The sequence below is a fragment of the Ixodes scapularis genome, unplaced genomic scaffold, assembly GCF_016920785.2.
Source record: "Ixodes scapularis isolate PalLabHiFi unplaced genomic scaffold, ASM1692078v2 PGA_scaffold1__304_contigs__length_218370807, whole genome shotgun sequence".
Classification (NCBI taxonomy): Eukaryota; Metazoa; Arthropoda; class Arachnida; order Ixodida; family Ixodidae; genus Ixodes; species Ixodes scapularis.
This window is the reverse complement of record NW_024609846.1, coordinates 192,468,013-192,485,310: the sequence shown is the minus strand read 5'-3', so window position 1 is coordinate 192,485,310 and position 17,298 is coordinate 192,468,013. Positions and strand designations below refer to the sequence as shown.

At 42.9% G+C, this 17,298-nt stretch overlaps 1 protein-coding gene across 3 annotated transcripts in view; it reads right to left on the bottom strand.

The window, feature by feature from the left end:
• The window catches only part of LOC8033665 (putative phospholipase B-like 2), a 40,106-nt gene that overhangs the window by 15,128 nt on the left and 7,680 nt on the right, over positions 1-17,298 (bottom strand). The window contains exons 2-5 of one of the 3 annotated variants that reach the window (XM_040213622.1): positions 14,914-15,148; positions 11,562-11,808; positions 10,000-10,172; positions 7,922-8,032 (exon numbers count right to left, since the gene is read on the bottom strand). In XM_040213622.1, the coding sequence (XP_040069556.1) occupies positions 7,922-8,032; positions 10,000-10,172; positions 11,562-11,808; positions 14,914-15,110 (728 nt within the window). In that variant the 5' untranslated portion in view covers positions 15,111-15,148. Of the gene's footprint in view, positions 1-7,921; positions 8,033-9,999; positions 10,173-11,561; positions 11,809-14,913; positions 15,149-17,298 lie in introns of those variants that run through there. The other 2 variants (XM_029991017.3, XM_029991018.2) reach the window with 2 other exon arrangements.

Here is a 17,298-nt window from a genome sequence, read left to right as displayed (position 1 = left end):
AGGCTTAATGCACTTGTTCATATCATATAATAATCACTAACACTTTCAATCTTATATATTACATCATCGCATAATCACAATGACTAGACGCGGCACCTCAGGGCTCCAAAGAACGGGCTGCTGCCTTTCTGCGCTGCCGCGGCCCTTGTGAGCCAATAAAGAGTATTATTATTATTATTATTAAATGCGTCCATAATGTGAGTTGTCTATAATAACGAGACGAAAATACATCTATTTGCCCAGCTTGTCCCCGAAAATAATGAGAATATAGTTGGGTATCTCTATAAAAGAAGCCTGTATTACCGAGACATTACTAACTTAACCTATCCCGGCTTGGAGAGAACAAAAAAAGGAGAGAATGGAAGGATTAATCCAGCTGCAAGAACTTAAATTGGTTACGCAAACGTCAAGCACTTCGTACTTGACGCCTGCATGTTTTTCAAGCTCTTAATTACCAATTCCCGTTCGTAAGACGAGCGATGTCTTCAGTCAGGAAAAGGGACGACGACTTGGCGACGTCTTCGTGCGAATCAACTCGGTTGTAGAGCGAGGCGTACGGAATAAACCCTGGTTGTTATAATCGATAAAAAATTTTGTTTCGAAGCGTGACAGGTTCTTGGGTACAGCGAACGACAGTTCTGAAAAGTCCCCCGCCCGTCATCCACCGCCATCACTGAGACCGCTCCGTACAGTCGACCAGCCCGCGACTTCCGCGATGCGGCGCCATGTTGAGATTTAAGCAGAGAATTCACATAGTACTGCCGGTACTCAGTTCAACTATTTTTTTAGTCAACTTATTAACAGCTTTTTAGAAACCACTATAAATGTGTTCCATTTTTTATATTTTTTTTAATAATGAGTGTGTTTTTTTGCTGACCCACAACTTCAATTATATTTCGTCTGCGTGTTTAAACCACATAGAACGGTACGTGGCCACAGAGAAGAAAGTGAGCGCTACTCAAACCGGCCAGTTCTCGATCGTCGTTTTTCGGGCGGAAAAACAACGGATTTCGAGCCGTAAATTGTGTTCTGGGTAGTTGGGCTCTCATATGTCATCTACAAATGAAAACCTTGGCGAGCGGTACCCTGTCAGTATTCCTTTAAGGAGCACGTGGAGTCCTTCTCAAGTTTTTTTTTTCTTGGTTTGTTTGTTTGGCGTTGCAGTTTTATTACTCAATTTTAGCACAAATAAAATTCAGTTGTATGTCAGCACTGTTGTTCTTCGACCTTCTCCTTCTTGCCCGCGTTTTGCGCTGCCTTTAATTTTTAACCGATATATCAGTGAACCCAAGGGGTCACAGTGTGACCCAGATGTGTGTTGCAGGTCTTGCGATAAGAGTTGCGCACCAATAGATGTTTTGGTTTTTGTATTTTACGTAAAATGTGTCATTACCGCTGGCAGTTTACGGTTGTTTGGGCTCGTCTGCGACATACAACCGGGAACAGAGAAGAATGAACCCTAAAGCAGCTAGGTCACCTCACTGTAGAACTCGTCACTGTTTGGGGAACGGGAGAGCTTGGATCCCTTAGGCTAATTTCTCCTATACGCCGTTTCACTGATACTTGGCAGACGGCGAAAGCTACGGTCCAAGCGAGCCAATCAGTACGTCGGAGAGAGACACGTGCTATCAATGAGAAAATGACAGATGCTATCAATGACGAAATGAAGCGCAGTGCTATCAATGACAAAAAAAAAAAGAATCCCACTTTTGTAAAAGAAAAATTGAGTGAATGTTTTGAGGGGACAGAGTGACGTCTCGGACACACGAAAGAGGGTTCGTATGAAATAAATGTGAGTGTGCAAACGAGTTGGTGTACATTAAACATAATTTAAAAAAAGCGATACTGCAGGTAACGACATGCACACTCAAAAGTCTAAACTCAAGGAGTTCCTCCTTCCCCTCTTCTCCAACTGCATGGGTTACGCGAAGGCCATATACGCCCTCACCCCCTACATTTAGTAAAGGCCGTCGCGTGATGATTCGTTATGATTAAAGTCTCAAAATATGGACGATTTTTTGGGGAAACGGATACTTCCATCTTAGCAAAACATGGCAAAATAAGAAAAAGAGTTATGAAAATATGCCAATAATGTATTTCATTAGAGTTATAAAAACGAAGTGATTTAGGTTCTCTTAACATCGAATTATGGCACCACCAACACTGGCAACCACATATACATGTGTTCACTTTTCTAATAGCTTTCTACAATTATTTACTTGCTGATAACCTAGATCAGTGGAGTGCTGAGAGTTCTACAGGAGGCAAGACAGCGCGTTCATGGACCTTCAGGAAGTAGCGTGACCTTCAGGAAGGTCACGCTACTGTCCTCAATGACTTTAAATCATATCGTGAAGATCAGGAACGTACAGAAGCCACATCAGCTAACCTAGCTGTAAGAGTAACTACGGTTGAGACACGGGTATGTGGCTTGAATGAGTTGAGCAATGTCCGAGGAACTTGTTCTTGAGCTGTACACCAAACAGCTTTGTTTGCGCTGAGATAGCAACTGTATAGAAAGAGCACACTGCCTTGAGCATTTTAATTGAAAAAGAAATCGACCAATTACCGTTAAATTCACACATACTAAGCACGAATAGTAATCATTAGGGGTCGCTCATGAACTAAAAGAAACAGAAATTTCTATTAGAGAAGACTTTTCACCGGCAGTCCGAGAGGCCTAACGGAAGCTTCGCGAGTTTGCCAAGGCTCAGAATAACAAACTCAAGCTGCGTTTTAACAAAATGTTTGTGGGACATATGTGTTATGTATACGTAATAACTAGGGTGTATACTTTCCGGTGTTTATTTATGGCAAAAATTGGCGGATGTTTTATCGGTGTTTATTTATTTCACCAATACCGGTGCTTTTCGGTGAATTCTCTCGTCTAGAGCTAAAAACGGTGATTATCGGGGGGGGGGGGGGGGGGGGGGGGGGGGAGAGGGAATTGCGAATTTACCACTGAAAACGTAAAAAAGACCACAATGCATTTACATCTTTTACACAGTCCCTTTTACACTCGATTATTGTAGTATATGCACGCATAGGCTCGTGTCTGTCACTGACGCCCGCTTCTTCCTGTTGACGACGCGCAATTTTGAGGTTGCTTGCCCAACGATTGCGCTGGACACGGGAAGCCCCAAAACGACCAACGAGGCTTGGGACAGTACTAGCCAGCTGCGACTAGCCTCTCAGGCCACTGAAAGTGATCTTCAATCTCGGCGGCCCTGGAGGACCACTGACCTCAGAGAACAGTGAATTAAAGCTACTGTCCTGCAAGAATCCAAGACAACATAGGTCACAAAAGAAAGACAGGAAAAGTACATGATTACGGGTAAGATAATGTGTTTGACGGAAGTTTGCGCAAAAATATTTTCAGCGAAAAAAAAGATTTTTTTTTTCACTGAAAAAATCTTACGTAAATTTACGTTAAGCACATTGCTAGGGCATGTGTATTACATTGTCTATCGCTTTTTGTACTCACTCCTATTATAGTCCCCGCTGGTGGACTGATAGTATTATGAAATAAATAAATAAATAAATAAATAAATAAATAAATAAATAATATTGAGAAATCGGTGTTTTTTGTTTTGTTTTGAACGATATTCATTTTTGTCACTGACGGATGTTTATTGGTGTTTTATGGTTAAAACTGGGAAGTATACAGGACTTTTTCAGTGAAAAAAAAAGCGCTTGCTCAAAAATATACAAAAACGGTGTTTTTCGGTTTTAACCGATTTGGTATTTTCGACACCCGCGGATGTTTATCGGTGTTTTTGGGTTAAAACCGGAAAGTATATAGCCTAGTAATAACCAGCCACTCTGTTGTTCCAACGCCCAAATAGCTAGCAAAGAAGCCAGCTCATATCTCAAGTGCTCCCGAACTGGCAGTCATTTTCACTAACGTACGTAGTATTTTTTCAAAACTAGATGAGTGAAGCATTGTATTTAATCAAGTTGTGCTTATATCGCCGTTTTAACTGAAGCGGGGTTATACCCTGATGTAAAAGATAAAGAGATTTTCGACACAGCGTCATCATTTTCTATTTATCTTGGCGACCGGGTTGACAGGAGGGGTGGGGATGTTTTCATGGCGGTCAAGGAAGATATTGCTTCTTCACGCTTAAATGTTTCTACGTGTTTAGAATCGGTTTAGATATCAGTAGACAGCAAATTCCCTGGTCACGTGTGGGGTGTGTCCTATTGTCCTCCAATTGTGACAATACTTTCAATGGCGCATTAAACGAAATGCTTTCACATATTTCTTCTTCATTTCCGAGAAAGCTCAGTTTCCCTTTTATGTGACGTTGGCTACTCCTCCATTGATTGGTCTGTCCCTGTAAATTTACATCGTAGTTCTGATGCTGGAAGATTCCGAGATAAGTGTTCTGATTTCACTTTTTCAGAGCTTGTCACTTTTGTGTCCAGAGTGACCCCGAATGCAGCACGATATTGGATATTGTGTTAACGACCACCCCCGAATTGGTGTCTGTTGTGTGACAGACACCAATAGAGACGGAATAAGCGACCATAAGCTTCTTCATTTTAAAATGTTTTTCGCAATTTTGAATAAAAATATTTGTATAAAAGTTATAAAAAGCTATAGCAAAGGTCACTATGTTAGTATCAACACTAGCCTCTAATTGTTTTCTCAGGAATACCTGTTTCTTTTTTTTTTCGCGTCAGTAAAACCTGGCTTTCATATGAGATAAAAGCGCTTGAATTAGCTAACAAGTACGTTCCCACTATTTCAATAAAAATCACGCTATTGCTCCGTGGTTTAACCGTGAGCTAATAAGTAACTTAAAAAAGCGCCTCTTTCGTAAAGCTAAATGTAACAACACTTTCAATGACTGGGATCAGTATAATATTTATCATCTTGAATACAAGAACGCGAGTCGCGAAGTGCGTAGTACATTTGATAATGAAGGTCTTTAGTTAATGTTACAAAATAGTCTGGGGAAATTCTGGAGCATAGTGAACCCCCGACGTTCATCTCATTTGAACTTTAAAAACACTAAAGGGAATGCTGTTCCAGAGAGTGAATTTGCGCAGATTCTTAACAACGAATTTGCTACAGTATTTACTAAAGAGAGCTCTGGAGCCAAGCCGACTTCTCTTTCTTATAATTTAAATACAATAGCAAATTCTAACATGACCCCCCCCCCCCCCCCCCCCCCCCCCCGAAACGGTGTTCTAAACGTAACAAATAACTTAAATTTTCCTCAGCAGGTGAAATTGGTATCAGCGCTAAATTAATTATTTATTCTAAGAAAATATCCAGTTGTTTTTATCATATTTTTTCACAATGTCTGTTTTTAGGTAACGTACCATCTGATTGGAAAATTGGTAAGGTCGTTCCGGTCCACAAGGGAGGCTCTAAACCTGACGTGAATAATTATAGGCCCATTTCTTTGATCAGTATTTCCTGTAAATTACTGGAACATATAATATATTCCTATCTTGCAAAATTCCCAGAGGACAACTTTCCCTACTCATCAACATACTTTTTGAAAGAAGTTTTTCTGCAAAACACAACTAGCTGGATTTGTTTTTGAAGTTCATTTTAACATTAATAGAGTTTATCAGACTAGCGCCCAATTTCTGGATTATTCAAAAGCCTTCGATCGCGTACTTCATTAACGTCTACTCCTTAAACTTTCTGTACTTGGGATTGATGCCAATATTCTAGCATAGATAACTGATTTCCTAACAGATAGGTTCCAATATACTACTTTCAATAACTCTGCATTCAATATTTCAACGGTTACTTCTGGGTCCTCTACTATTCTCTATATACTTTATTGACCTCGCTAACACTACGTTCATCAGTACTATGGTGCTTGGTGGAGCGCGTCTTCGACCGGTGTGTTTAGCGTCCTATCCCGTCCTTACATCAAAAGTGGTCCCGAAGAGGCACCAAACGACGTCACAAAAGCCGGAGTGTCATGCTGTTGGATATCGTGATCATGGTGGTTGTCGTAAAATTGCTGCTGGAAAGCACGAGCGAACACGAGCGTCGCTGTGGTCATGGCGTCCCAACTTCTGGCTGCCGGAGCTTCCGTGGACTGCCAGATTGGAGTGCGACCTGCAGCAGAACAGGCGTCTGCCACATACACCACCACCATTGGGACGCCGCCAGGATTGCGACCGGCGACAGCAGGACACTTCTGTGACGTCACCAGGCGAATATCGAGGGACCACTTATTTTGGGCGCAGTAAACACGCCAGTCGAAGACGCGTTCCAGGCACCATAGTCAGTACGACTCTTTGCAGATGACCGCGTCATCTATCCTCGTGTGTGTGACATGACTGAATCTAATGCTTTGTAGACTGACTCGCTGACAATACAATCGTGGTGTTCTTCATGGCTAATGGTGGTAAATCCTAACAAATGCAAACATGTTCCTTTCAGCAAAAGTTACTCTAACTTTCAAGTGACTTACTATGTTAATGATACTCCATTTGAGACTGCCGGCCGATTCATATATATACTCGGGCGTTCACACCACATCTGATCTTTCATGGAACGTTCACGTAATTATGTCCTTTCTAAATCAAATCGCAGCTTCGGTTACTTCAAACGCAATCTTAGTAACGCCCCGTCTCTGAAACGTCTAACATACGTGTCGATACTCCGTCTTAGCTTGGAATATGCTTCTAATATTTGGAACCCCCACCTGTGTTAGTTAACAAAGTTCATGGAGGCATTCCAAAACCGTTCCGTGCGGTTTATTTATTCTAATTATTTACTTAAACGAATGACACTAACTTAAAGCTTTCTGCGGATCTTGAACCTTTACAGTTTCGACGCAGACTGTCTAAATTCAGTCTCTTTTACAAAGTTGACTATGCTAATCACTACGTTCATCTTTACTCGTACCACTCTCCTACATTTCTGCTCGTCTCGATAATTCTTGTAAGAGTGCCTTATTAATTGATCTTCAGCTTTATTTTCTCTCTCTTTTTGGCCTTCAACCGTTGCGGACTGGAACGGCATTACTGACGAAATTGTTATCATTTCTGACCCTCTTATGTTTCGTCAAGCTACTTTTCATTTGTTGAAACTTTGTTAGTGTTTTCCGCAACATATCGTGTTACAATAAATTAAATTGTATAAATATGCCATATTTTGTATTATTTCGAGTGGCTGAACTTTTGTTTTATTCTTTATGTCCATCTTTCTTCTTACATAATGTCCTTCACGGGCCCGTTAGGTATTGAAATAAAAACAAAATAAAAAGGTGACCCTGGACTCTAAAAACACCAAAACACTCAGTTCCTTATAATGAACGGGAAGAAGGATTTCTCAACTACGGCTCTAGAACTTTATCGGCCCCCAACACATTATGAAAAAGCCATCGAGCTGTGAGAATAGTTTTCTTCATTGCTATCTGAGACACTCATTGATTACAGAACAATTAGCGTTTTGCGAGAAGGGGGTAGAAATTGAACATATAAACTTATAAGTATGAAGGTCACACGTGTTAATAATTGAGTTCACTGGAATTTAACTGGGAGTGAAGGTGAACGGCCTAGTAAAAACGGGGAGATTGGTGGTCGAGTGTGTTAGCATGCCACATCCCCGAGCACGCGGAGACAAAGCTCACGCTGCAGAATCCAGAGCATCCTCGGTTCAATCCCCACCCCTGCCCGTTTCGATCTGGATGAGCATCGTACCGGCGTGCGGTCGTGTATCACTACTGCGTGGTGCACGTTAAAGACACCAGGCTAGCAGTCGTACTGCTGGCTAGACCTCTCATCTACAGCGGACACGACAGATGCCAACTGGTGCCGACTAACTTATCACTGCATCTTGTCACACATTGAGTGTATAGGAAGACAAAAATACGACGTTCTCGGTAAAAGGTCTAACACTCAAAACGCAAAGTATCCGTTAAATATCTGCCCTAATGTTTACCTACATCCACTCAGACACAGCAGGCACCATGTTGTTGCCCACGTAAACAAAGTTGGTGTTTCCCGACAGGGACATCTGCATCCCCGCCAACTGATTGAGCGAGAGGCCAACCTGGGGAAATGAGAAGGCATTCAATTCGCCGTGGTGACTTAAAAAAAAAAGAAGAAAGAAACACATGCTATGCTGAAACAAAGAAAATGAAGTGAATAGTCGGAGGCTGGCACTGTGGAAAACTGCCGGAGAGTGTTCAAGTTTAAGGTAAATAAGAGTTAGTATTTTGAACATATAGCCCGATTTCCTATCAGCCGGAAACTATAAGGGGCGCTTTTTCCAGCTTGTTTACAAATCTCGGAATTTACTCAACTCAAGGGCCGTGCCCTCGATTGTTCACGTCACCTATATTGATCAAGCGCGAGCCGCAGACTGGACAGGAGTGCTGCGTGACGGTTCCGCTGAGCGTACACTCTAAGAAATGCCTGTGTGTCTATTTACCTTCAAAACACTCAAAGAGCTAATCTCTGCGATCAGCGAAATCAGCGCAGCGAATGATGAGGCGGAACATCCGTTTAGACCAAAAAATGAAGTCTGCGCGGTGGCATTACGCAATGCAAGTATGACGCTTTGCATTGCGCAATGCCACAGCGTAGACTTCAATTTTAGTTCTAAACGGATGTTCCGCCTCGTCATTCGCTGAGCTGATTTTATAGATGGCAGAGATTAGCTCTTTGTCTATTTTTGCAGGTAAGTAAACGCTCAGACATTTCTTAGAGTGTAGTGATTAACAGGCGCTTCATAGTTTGTGACTAGTCACGTAGCCAAATGCTGTTGTTCCCGAACGCTGACGCCACGTTTAGCTGGGACTCGTGACGTAGTCGAGCGCTGACGCAGGGTTCGGCTACGTCAGCCGATTTTTTGCGGCAGAAACAATGTAATTTTTGTGTGTTGACCTCCGACCTGAAGTGAATGGCTGCAGGCGCGGTTGTCAATATACTGACAATATTTCGATACACTAGACGTCAGAACATGGCCAGAGGCCGACAGATACACAAAATATGTACACCGACTAAAAGCGTAAGGCCCCGGCGCACTATTGGCACCCATTTGGTCGGTGGAAAATAACAGACGACAAAGAAGTAGGGATGCGCGAACAGCAGCCATAATCGAGGAGCGCTACGTCATTGACAGCTTTCGCAGTGTAAGGAAAGGCTGCGACATAAAGTGTGTCGTTTCCACGTTGAAACTAACGATCTGACTGTTTTGATTAAAAGCTGAACGAGCCGACCCATAAAAAAGTCGACGAACGCAGTCGCGCTGTATTTTTGTTAGCTATGGCGACCGCGTTGTAGACAACACAAAAAGAAAGACAGAATAGAAACACATAAAAGGGATGACTGGTCTACGGGCTGGTCAATCACTCCCCCCCCCCCCCCCCCCCCCCCCCCCCCCCAATAACTTATCTTGAAAACAAAATTTACGGCACGAGAGTTCGTGGGCTCTATGCGCGCCACCTGCGTTTGCTTGCCCACGCATAGCCTCCTCTATACTCACAAATCCTGGCAGTTCGACGACGGAGCCATAGAGTGCCCGGTCGCAGATTTGGAGCGCGAGCACCTGGTAGCACAGAACATCAAAGAGTCATTTCTCGGGGAACCGGGACGTCAGCGCACAGCTTTTGCAGCGGCGAGGACCCGAGGCGCACTTGTTCAACGGGAGAAGTGTGTTTCGGCGTCTCGCCGCAGCGGGGCGCCAGTCACGTAGCTCTCCTCTCATCTGTTGCCTGCTGCTCCACCTTTTCTATTTCGGCAGCCGCTTCTTGTGGCAATCTGCCAGGCTTTGCCAGTATACAGGAGGCTATGGCCCACCAATTAATTTCATGTGCTTTTATTTACCCTCGACATCAGCCATTGACGGCGCGCGTTTGGCTGCCTCGTCATCGCACGTTCTCTTGGCATTCTCACCGCCGCCCTTTGATTGGAGCGTTTCTCTTTACCTTCTGATGCGCGTAAAGGCGTCCTCTGGCGCACTTGCTCCGCTCAATTAAAGCCTGAATTCCACGGAGTGAATTATGCGCAAAATACCTGACGAACGTCGTCCGACGGCACGCTCGCTTTGCGCGCAACGTAGCAGCCAGCTTGACGATAAAACACGCGGAGCTAAAGCTTTCAGGCAAAGTTCGTCGATTCTTCGCAGCATGTATTCGCCCTCTGGAGCCCAGCCGTAATGCATTCTTTGACAACTCCTGACTAGGTCCCTGTGAAAGTCAAGGGAATACTTAGGAGGGGGTTCGAACACTGAGCTTTTGCTTATTTTTTAAAGCTGCTTTTAGTTTTGGTGCATATCCAAACAAAAAGGACAGGATAAATATTCTGTCCTTCTAGCGATGAAGGACAGTGTAATGCAGCATTTTTTAGAATTATTCCTGAAGCGCAGTCACACAGCCTAAAGCAGAGGCGCTGTTATATACTATTGCGTGATTTGAAAAGAAGGTGCACGCCAAATATTGATCTTATAACAATTTCGGCATAATATAGCACGAAAAGTGACAGTCACATTTCACCAGAAAGCCTAATATACTACCGAAGATCTTCCATATTAGAAATATGTGTTACCTAAAATTACCGGATCTTGAAGTAAGCTGCCACTTGAAAGCGAAATATACCAAGTGTTTTTTTAGGCTTTATAATTTTTTTTTTCATAAAATGCCTTCCAAGCTTTACTATCTACGTTTGTGCAGTTATACTAGGGTCGAATAGTCATGTAACATGGCTAATTATTCAAAGTTTGATAAATTGAACTCTTTTTTCATTCGGGACAAATAAACATATGGTCTCAATGAGACACTTGCTGTGCGTCATCGGAAACAAATTAATCGACAAATTTTAGAAGAATTTGGAGCGCGAGGGAAGCATCGTAATACACGAAACTCACCATTCGTGCAACAGGCGACAAGCTGGCAGTGCGCAGACGTGGGTGATAAGAAACAGAGAAATCGCTCAGACTTGTTTTCGCACCCGGAGCCTCGTGCCCGTTGCATGCGCGGTTTTTCAGTCATGCACTGCCGGCTTTGCGCCTCTTACCGCATCACTGCATCACTGCGCTTCCCACACGCTCTAACTTTTTTTTTTAATATAAGTTAACTCATCTAGTGTTTCTTATTGCGTTCCGCACATTTGTAATTGTGCCCATATGTTTTTCTTGGGAAGTTAAAAAGTTATTTAACACATTCCGATTATTTAATCAATTTATCGTGACGATTAGCTTCATATTTCATGTCCACCATAATGCATGCGTTATTGGTCCAAGTTAACGAAGATACAGACGTTCGGTCTGCGTAGGTATATCTGCACAGACCGAGCGCGTGTACCTTCGTTGTCTTTTGTCTTTGAAGTCTGTAAAGCACATAAGAAGCGCTCTGTCTACACAAGAAACATCATGCGAAGAGAGACTGTATCTTATAAGTGGAACCTGCAATCTTGAAATGTACCTTTAATAATTAAAACTCGTATGATCCTAAAAGACTCCATGAAATACACGCTTACCTTTTCGTATAGAATAACTCATTGACCGGCTGGTTGGAACGTCCAAAACACGCCTTATTGCGTTGTTCTGTAGGTTTGTTATAGAAAGCAGTTTTTCTCACCTGATGCCAGTAAGGATCTGTACTTGAATATTCCGCTACATTCGCAACCATAGACTCTATATTTGCGTGAAGGTACTTGAAAAGCTCAGCGCAGAATCGGGGGTCCTCCTCGCAGTACTTGTTGAACTCATTTGTAAACTGCTCTTGAATTAGAGTCCGTGTGAGTCGGCCTTCCACCAGTCCCGCAGCAAATGCTTGCTGGTCGTCCAGGTAGAATTCGTTTGTGTGCACCACTATAGATGACCACCTGCGGTAAGAAAGGCACGTGCATTGTATGGTCTAGCTAAGGGACACACCAAAGTGAAGAGAGGCTCATGGTTCTTCGTTTGGTTATTACTTTTCAAGTACCCTTTGAGGCCGACAGAGAGAGCTATGCTTTCTGCATCAAGAGTACGTGGAACCATTTTAGTCCTTACACATTTTAATTTTAGAATTACGCGTTTTTATGTAAGACAAATGTTATGTTAAAGAATAAAAATAAAAAGACGGTTTCTTGTAAGAAAATTTAGACTTTATTCAACTGCTGATTGGGTGCTCCATCTCTTTCCCTGGAGATGACTGCATCCTTTACTTAAAAACTACGTCCCCTCATACTTCCTCCATGCTCCAGAAAAAGATATACTAAATTAATCAGTAGTCTAACGAACGACTAATGGCTTTAACGCAGCATTAGCCTAAGGTATTCAATGCGTTTGTTTATGTTGGTTTCCTCTACCAACCTCCGCCCCTCTTGCTCTCAATGGTAGCCCTTGGAGGACATAGAGACGTGAATCATTACCTTAGTGTGTTCTTTCTTTAACTTATTTTTGGGTAAGCACATTGAATCAGTCGTATCGTCTGCCAGTTAAAACCTAGCCTTGAGAAATCTGGTGCGTCAACTTTTCCGTGAGCCACTTGGCAGAACAAATTGCTACAATATACGGAGGCAGCTCGGTGGATGACGAGCCTGAAAATATGTTCATAAGGAGGGGAGTTCGTCTGCATCTTCTGCAGGGGTTGCGGTGACGTCAGAAAGATGCCGAGCCCTGATTGGTTCTGATTGAAGAATAGTGGGTAGACCTCAAGGCGGCTTGCCTTGAGCTCTACCCATTATCCTTCATTCAAAGCCAATCAGAGCTCGGCGTCTTTCTGACGTCACCTCAACTCCTACAAATGAAGCAAATGACTTGCTCCCCGCATACCTAAAAAAATACAGTCGGCGATCGTACACTAAGTATGACCTTTAACATTGAGCAGTTCCAGAGCTGAGACGGTTTTTTGAGATCTAAACACATTTCAGTGGAGTATCCTCCGTATATTGCAACGATTGGCTTTCCCAACTGCTTTGCGGGAAAGTGGACGCTCCCGATTTGAGCTCCTCTCGTGGTAATTACTAACTCTAGCGTGAACCGCCACAAAACTACTCGAACATAAACCACCACATCTCCTCAAAATAGATTCGTGCGTTTTTTGTGAACCGATTACTCACGTTTTTCAGAGGTCTTATTTAAATAAAGTCTGAATATTTTCTTCCCGTGCTCGTAACCCGCCTAAAAAGTGCTGGGTCTCTTTCTGCTAGGCAATGTTTTCTTTTCCTTACCAATATTAAACATAACTCTTCAGCTATCGGCAATGTACTCTTTTACTAGATTTGCATTGAAACAAAACAGCTAGGCTTCATCCTTTTCCAGCAACCTTTGAACTCCTAAACCAATGTTTGAAATCATTTAATAAATTCTTTGAAATGTTTTTGACCGCGAAACAGTCAATGCTTGAGATAACACCCGATAACTCTTTTTGGGGGTTCAATGTAGAGAAATTATCAGAAGTGATGCTCAACTAATTATGACAAACGTTTGAAGAAAAAACACAACGTTGGTGGATGTTCCTTGACATAGGCGAGTAAGAGGTTTATGGTTCTATCTCGCAAAGCACAACTATTCCACGTCGAAGACAATAAAGCCATGAGTTACTCTACATCAGGAATAAAGTAATTTGTTTTTAATAAATGGCACACAAATCGTATAAACTAGTTTCTGAGGATCTTTCGCGCCATAGGAACAATTCCCCCCGAAGAAATACTTAACAAAAACCATCTACGCACGCCCTTCTTGAGAGTCAGAAGCACTTCTTTTTTTAAGCTGGATTCAATTATTTTCACATTAAGCATAATGGTTTTCTGGAATCATACTTGTTTCTATAATGGTCCAGCAGTGCAGGCCTACGAAAGGTGCGAAGTGCCAGGGTGTAACTATACTTGTTATTTTGGCCTTCAGTTACAAAAACAAGTGCCATAGTTAGGCTTCACTACCTGGTTGTTTTGTTGTCACTTAGCTCCTTTAGGCCTCAGTATCGGAGAAAATTCCAGAATTAAGTTTTACTTGTTTGTATTCACCTGGCAACTTTGGGCCAAAATTGGCTAACCAGTGCCAGAATTAGGATTCACTGCTAGTTGCTCGGTTGATACCTGGCATATATGGCTCGTGTTTGGAAAGTTGGCATTTATGTGACAATCCAGAGAAAAGTCATACAAATACTTTGGCACTAACCTTGGAGAAAAGCCGTATTAGGTTCAAGCTATACATCTAGGATTGCCGAGCTGGGTACTTTTTTTTTGCGTGCTGCCTGGGTATCTTTGCAAAAGTGGTTTTTTCTTGTTTAGTTCTCTGTTTTAAGGAACGAGACTTATGCACTGTTCATTCATTGTTTCCACAGGGAACCTCATCGTTACGTTACCGTGTCTACAAACCTGGTCCAAATAAAAGGGCATGCTACCAGGCATGACGTAGGAGGCCGCACTATTTATTTATTCAGGGAATCTACCCTCAGCGTCCGAAGACATTAAACCAGGGAAAAGCAAATGCATGAAAAAATAGGCTGTGATGCTTCAACAAATGAACAACTAACATGTGTAAAAAAATACAGGTCACCAATCGCGACAAAAATGATTAGCGAAAGCATTTCGAAACATGCGGTAGGGTCAGGTATATTGGAAATCGAACCGAGCAGGTTGTTTTATTATTACGCTCGGAGAGGTTGGAAATATCTGAAATGACGTGGTTAAGAGCTTGCGACTACAACTTTACGCAAATAGTCAAAACCAGATGAGATGCGAAAGGGAACCGTTTTCAAGAGATCCCATAAGACTGCGTGAAATAGTGCAACCCCCTAACGTTCACACTAATTTCAAATTAAACAAATACGTTCAAAAGCGTACCTCGCAAATGCATAAAATCTTAAGTGGACGCATAATCTGTCTAGCACTAAAATCGAAATATTTAATATATAAAAAACTGTCAAGAAATAGCCACAACATAATTATATTTTGTTTGGAAGCCAACTGAAACAGATTATCAATGCAGAACCAACATACCCGGTGGTGTTTCTGTGATCGGTGAACACTGCCCAAGCAATGCTGTTGTATGTTTGGTTCGAGTCGTGCAGCTGAAATCGTCCGTTTGTGCCGTCCCAGGTGACACTCGCCACTCTCATCGTTGAATCGGCTTCAGTTGAAGACATAATAGACGCGGCTACAAAGAGCCCAAGTAGCAAGTACCGATAAAGCTGCATTGTTTAGGTAAAGGAAATAGTGATAACCTCTACAATATCTGAAAAAGAAGCAAGGCAAGTAAAATTCCATGTTAATTCACCTCATAGGTTATATTCAGACATATAATGCGGTAACATATCAAGCAATATAGTCAAAACTGCTAATAGTCACGGCGCTTATGAAAAGAAATGAATTTAAAATAAGACGAGCGGGATGTTAAAAATAAAAAAAGAACAATTACGAACTGTTTCATTAGGACCCGTCCAACACTACGCGGATTTTTTTCCTTTTTTTATTTCAGACGTTCTAGTCGTGCCTGATAAGGTTTCGTGTACTGTTTTAAATCGCGCGAATAAAACTACACTTTTGACATTACTCACCCTATATTTACGTTACATTTTAATTCATATATCCACAAATAACCCCCGTAGTTTGTTCAATGGTACACTCTAACAACGGGGCAGTGGCACCTCGGGGGCAGCGTTCAGGGCTCGCCCTCCATCGTTTCATCAGTCGCCGTCAAAGATATGTTTCGCGGTTTATGTCGGTCAAATGATGCTCATAGATAGAAATGGAAGGGTACCGATTATTTTGTTCACCATCATTAATTTGGGCGGCAGAAGTAGCGTTATTTGTAGCACGGCGGCCTATAGACCTACCGCTTCCAATACCATCCCGGATCACCAAAATCCGCTGGTTAAATAAGGCGGAGCCTCCTTCAAGCCCCTGTTGCAACAAAATTAATCGCGTACCAAACAATATTTCAACCTAAGCTGGAATATGCAACTATTATGCGACATTAGCATCAAGGCTACAAGACACATAAATTAGAGTTCGTTCTTTTTATGACAATATTTTTATTCCTTGAACATTAGTCGTAATAAAAAAAAAGCATTAGGAAACAGCGCATCAGAGAAAAGATTTCAAGCCAATTCAAGGGCAAGAGCCAGCATCCAGAATCGCGCTTATTTCAGGAACCGACAAAAAAAATCAAGATCTAGTAATGCTAGAAAGGACCAGATTACCACGTGAGCTGCATTTTCAGTCGTCGGGAGTTAGAACGTTTACTGCCACTTACCCATTACCTGAGTAACGGATCATTGGCTCTCAAGTTGTGTGTATTATGCCACTACCAATGAGTAGTTGTAGCTGCCCAAAATCATTGTTCAATAAATCATATATGTGCTTCTTTCAGAGTTAATATGTATTTGTTGAGTACCACACTGAAGGTCACGAGTGGCTTGTGAGCACGTAAAAATAAGTTTCCCTTCCTCCTTTTATTTTTAAAGGTCGTGTTTTCGAACACCTATTTTGTCCTTGGCAAATGAAGTTCCCTTATTGCTATAATGGTGTGTGCATTAGTAGCCGGACTCATTCAATGTACTATCGGGGAAAAATGAAATGCGAACAGAGGAGCGCGTGGCTCGCGGTACAGGCTGCGCCGCCTGGAAGTGAACCTAGGGGCGAGGGTGCGTGGCCTACTTCGATGTGTTCACGCCCCTCGATTGGCCCTCCCCCAGCTTCGGCAGTGCGCCTCTCAGTGCGCTGAAAGCTGTCACCGCTATCTTTGCCTGCTCGGCGAGTGCGGCGAGCTTCTTTGCACCGCACGCGCTGAGCCAGCAAAGATAGCAGTGATAGCTTTCAGCGCACTAAGAGGCGCACTGCTGAAGCTTGGGGAGCACCACTGATCTCTATGACAATTGCTGGATCGCGCTTCCCCGCTTGTTCGCTGCAGCGCAAGTGAAGCCACCGGGCTTCACTCGCTTGGGATACGATTTGCCGTTTTTGCTAGCCTTTGCTGCGGTTTTCCAGCGTGCTGACGACACGTTTTCTACTCGTTCGTCGTCATTCGCCGAAGAAGTTTTTTGAAGACTCTGTGTATTGTTGAGACTTTCCGTTGTGAACACGTGGAAAATTTTACGAAAGTGCAGTGTCGCAGGAAAAAGGCACAACGCGTCGAAAGGAAGGGCTGGCGGCGTGTTCAAAGCATCCTTGGCACGCCGAAGTGCCGTGTCTCTGTGCCTTCGCACGCTTGGATACCGACCAAGAACCGACGCCGTGTGTATGTGTTCAGCGAGTGCAATGTGCGTGAAGCTGTTCGTGCCTCTGGATCAGCGTCTTTTCCCCTCGCGGTTTAGGAACGAGCTTAATCCAGCGTCCACTAGCGACGGAAGATGGGGAGAAGGTACGTCTTTTTTTCGTCCTTAG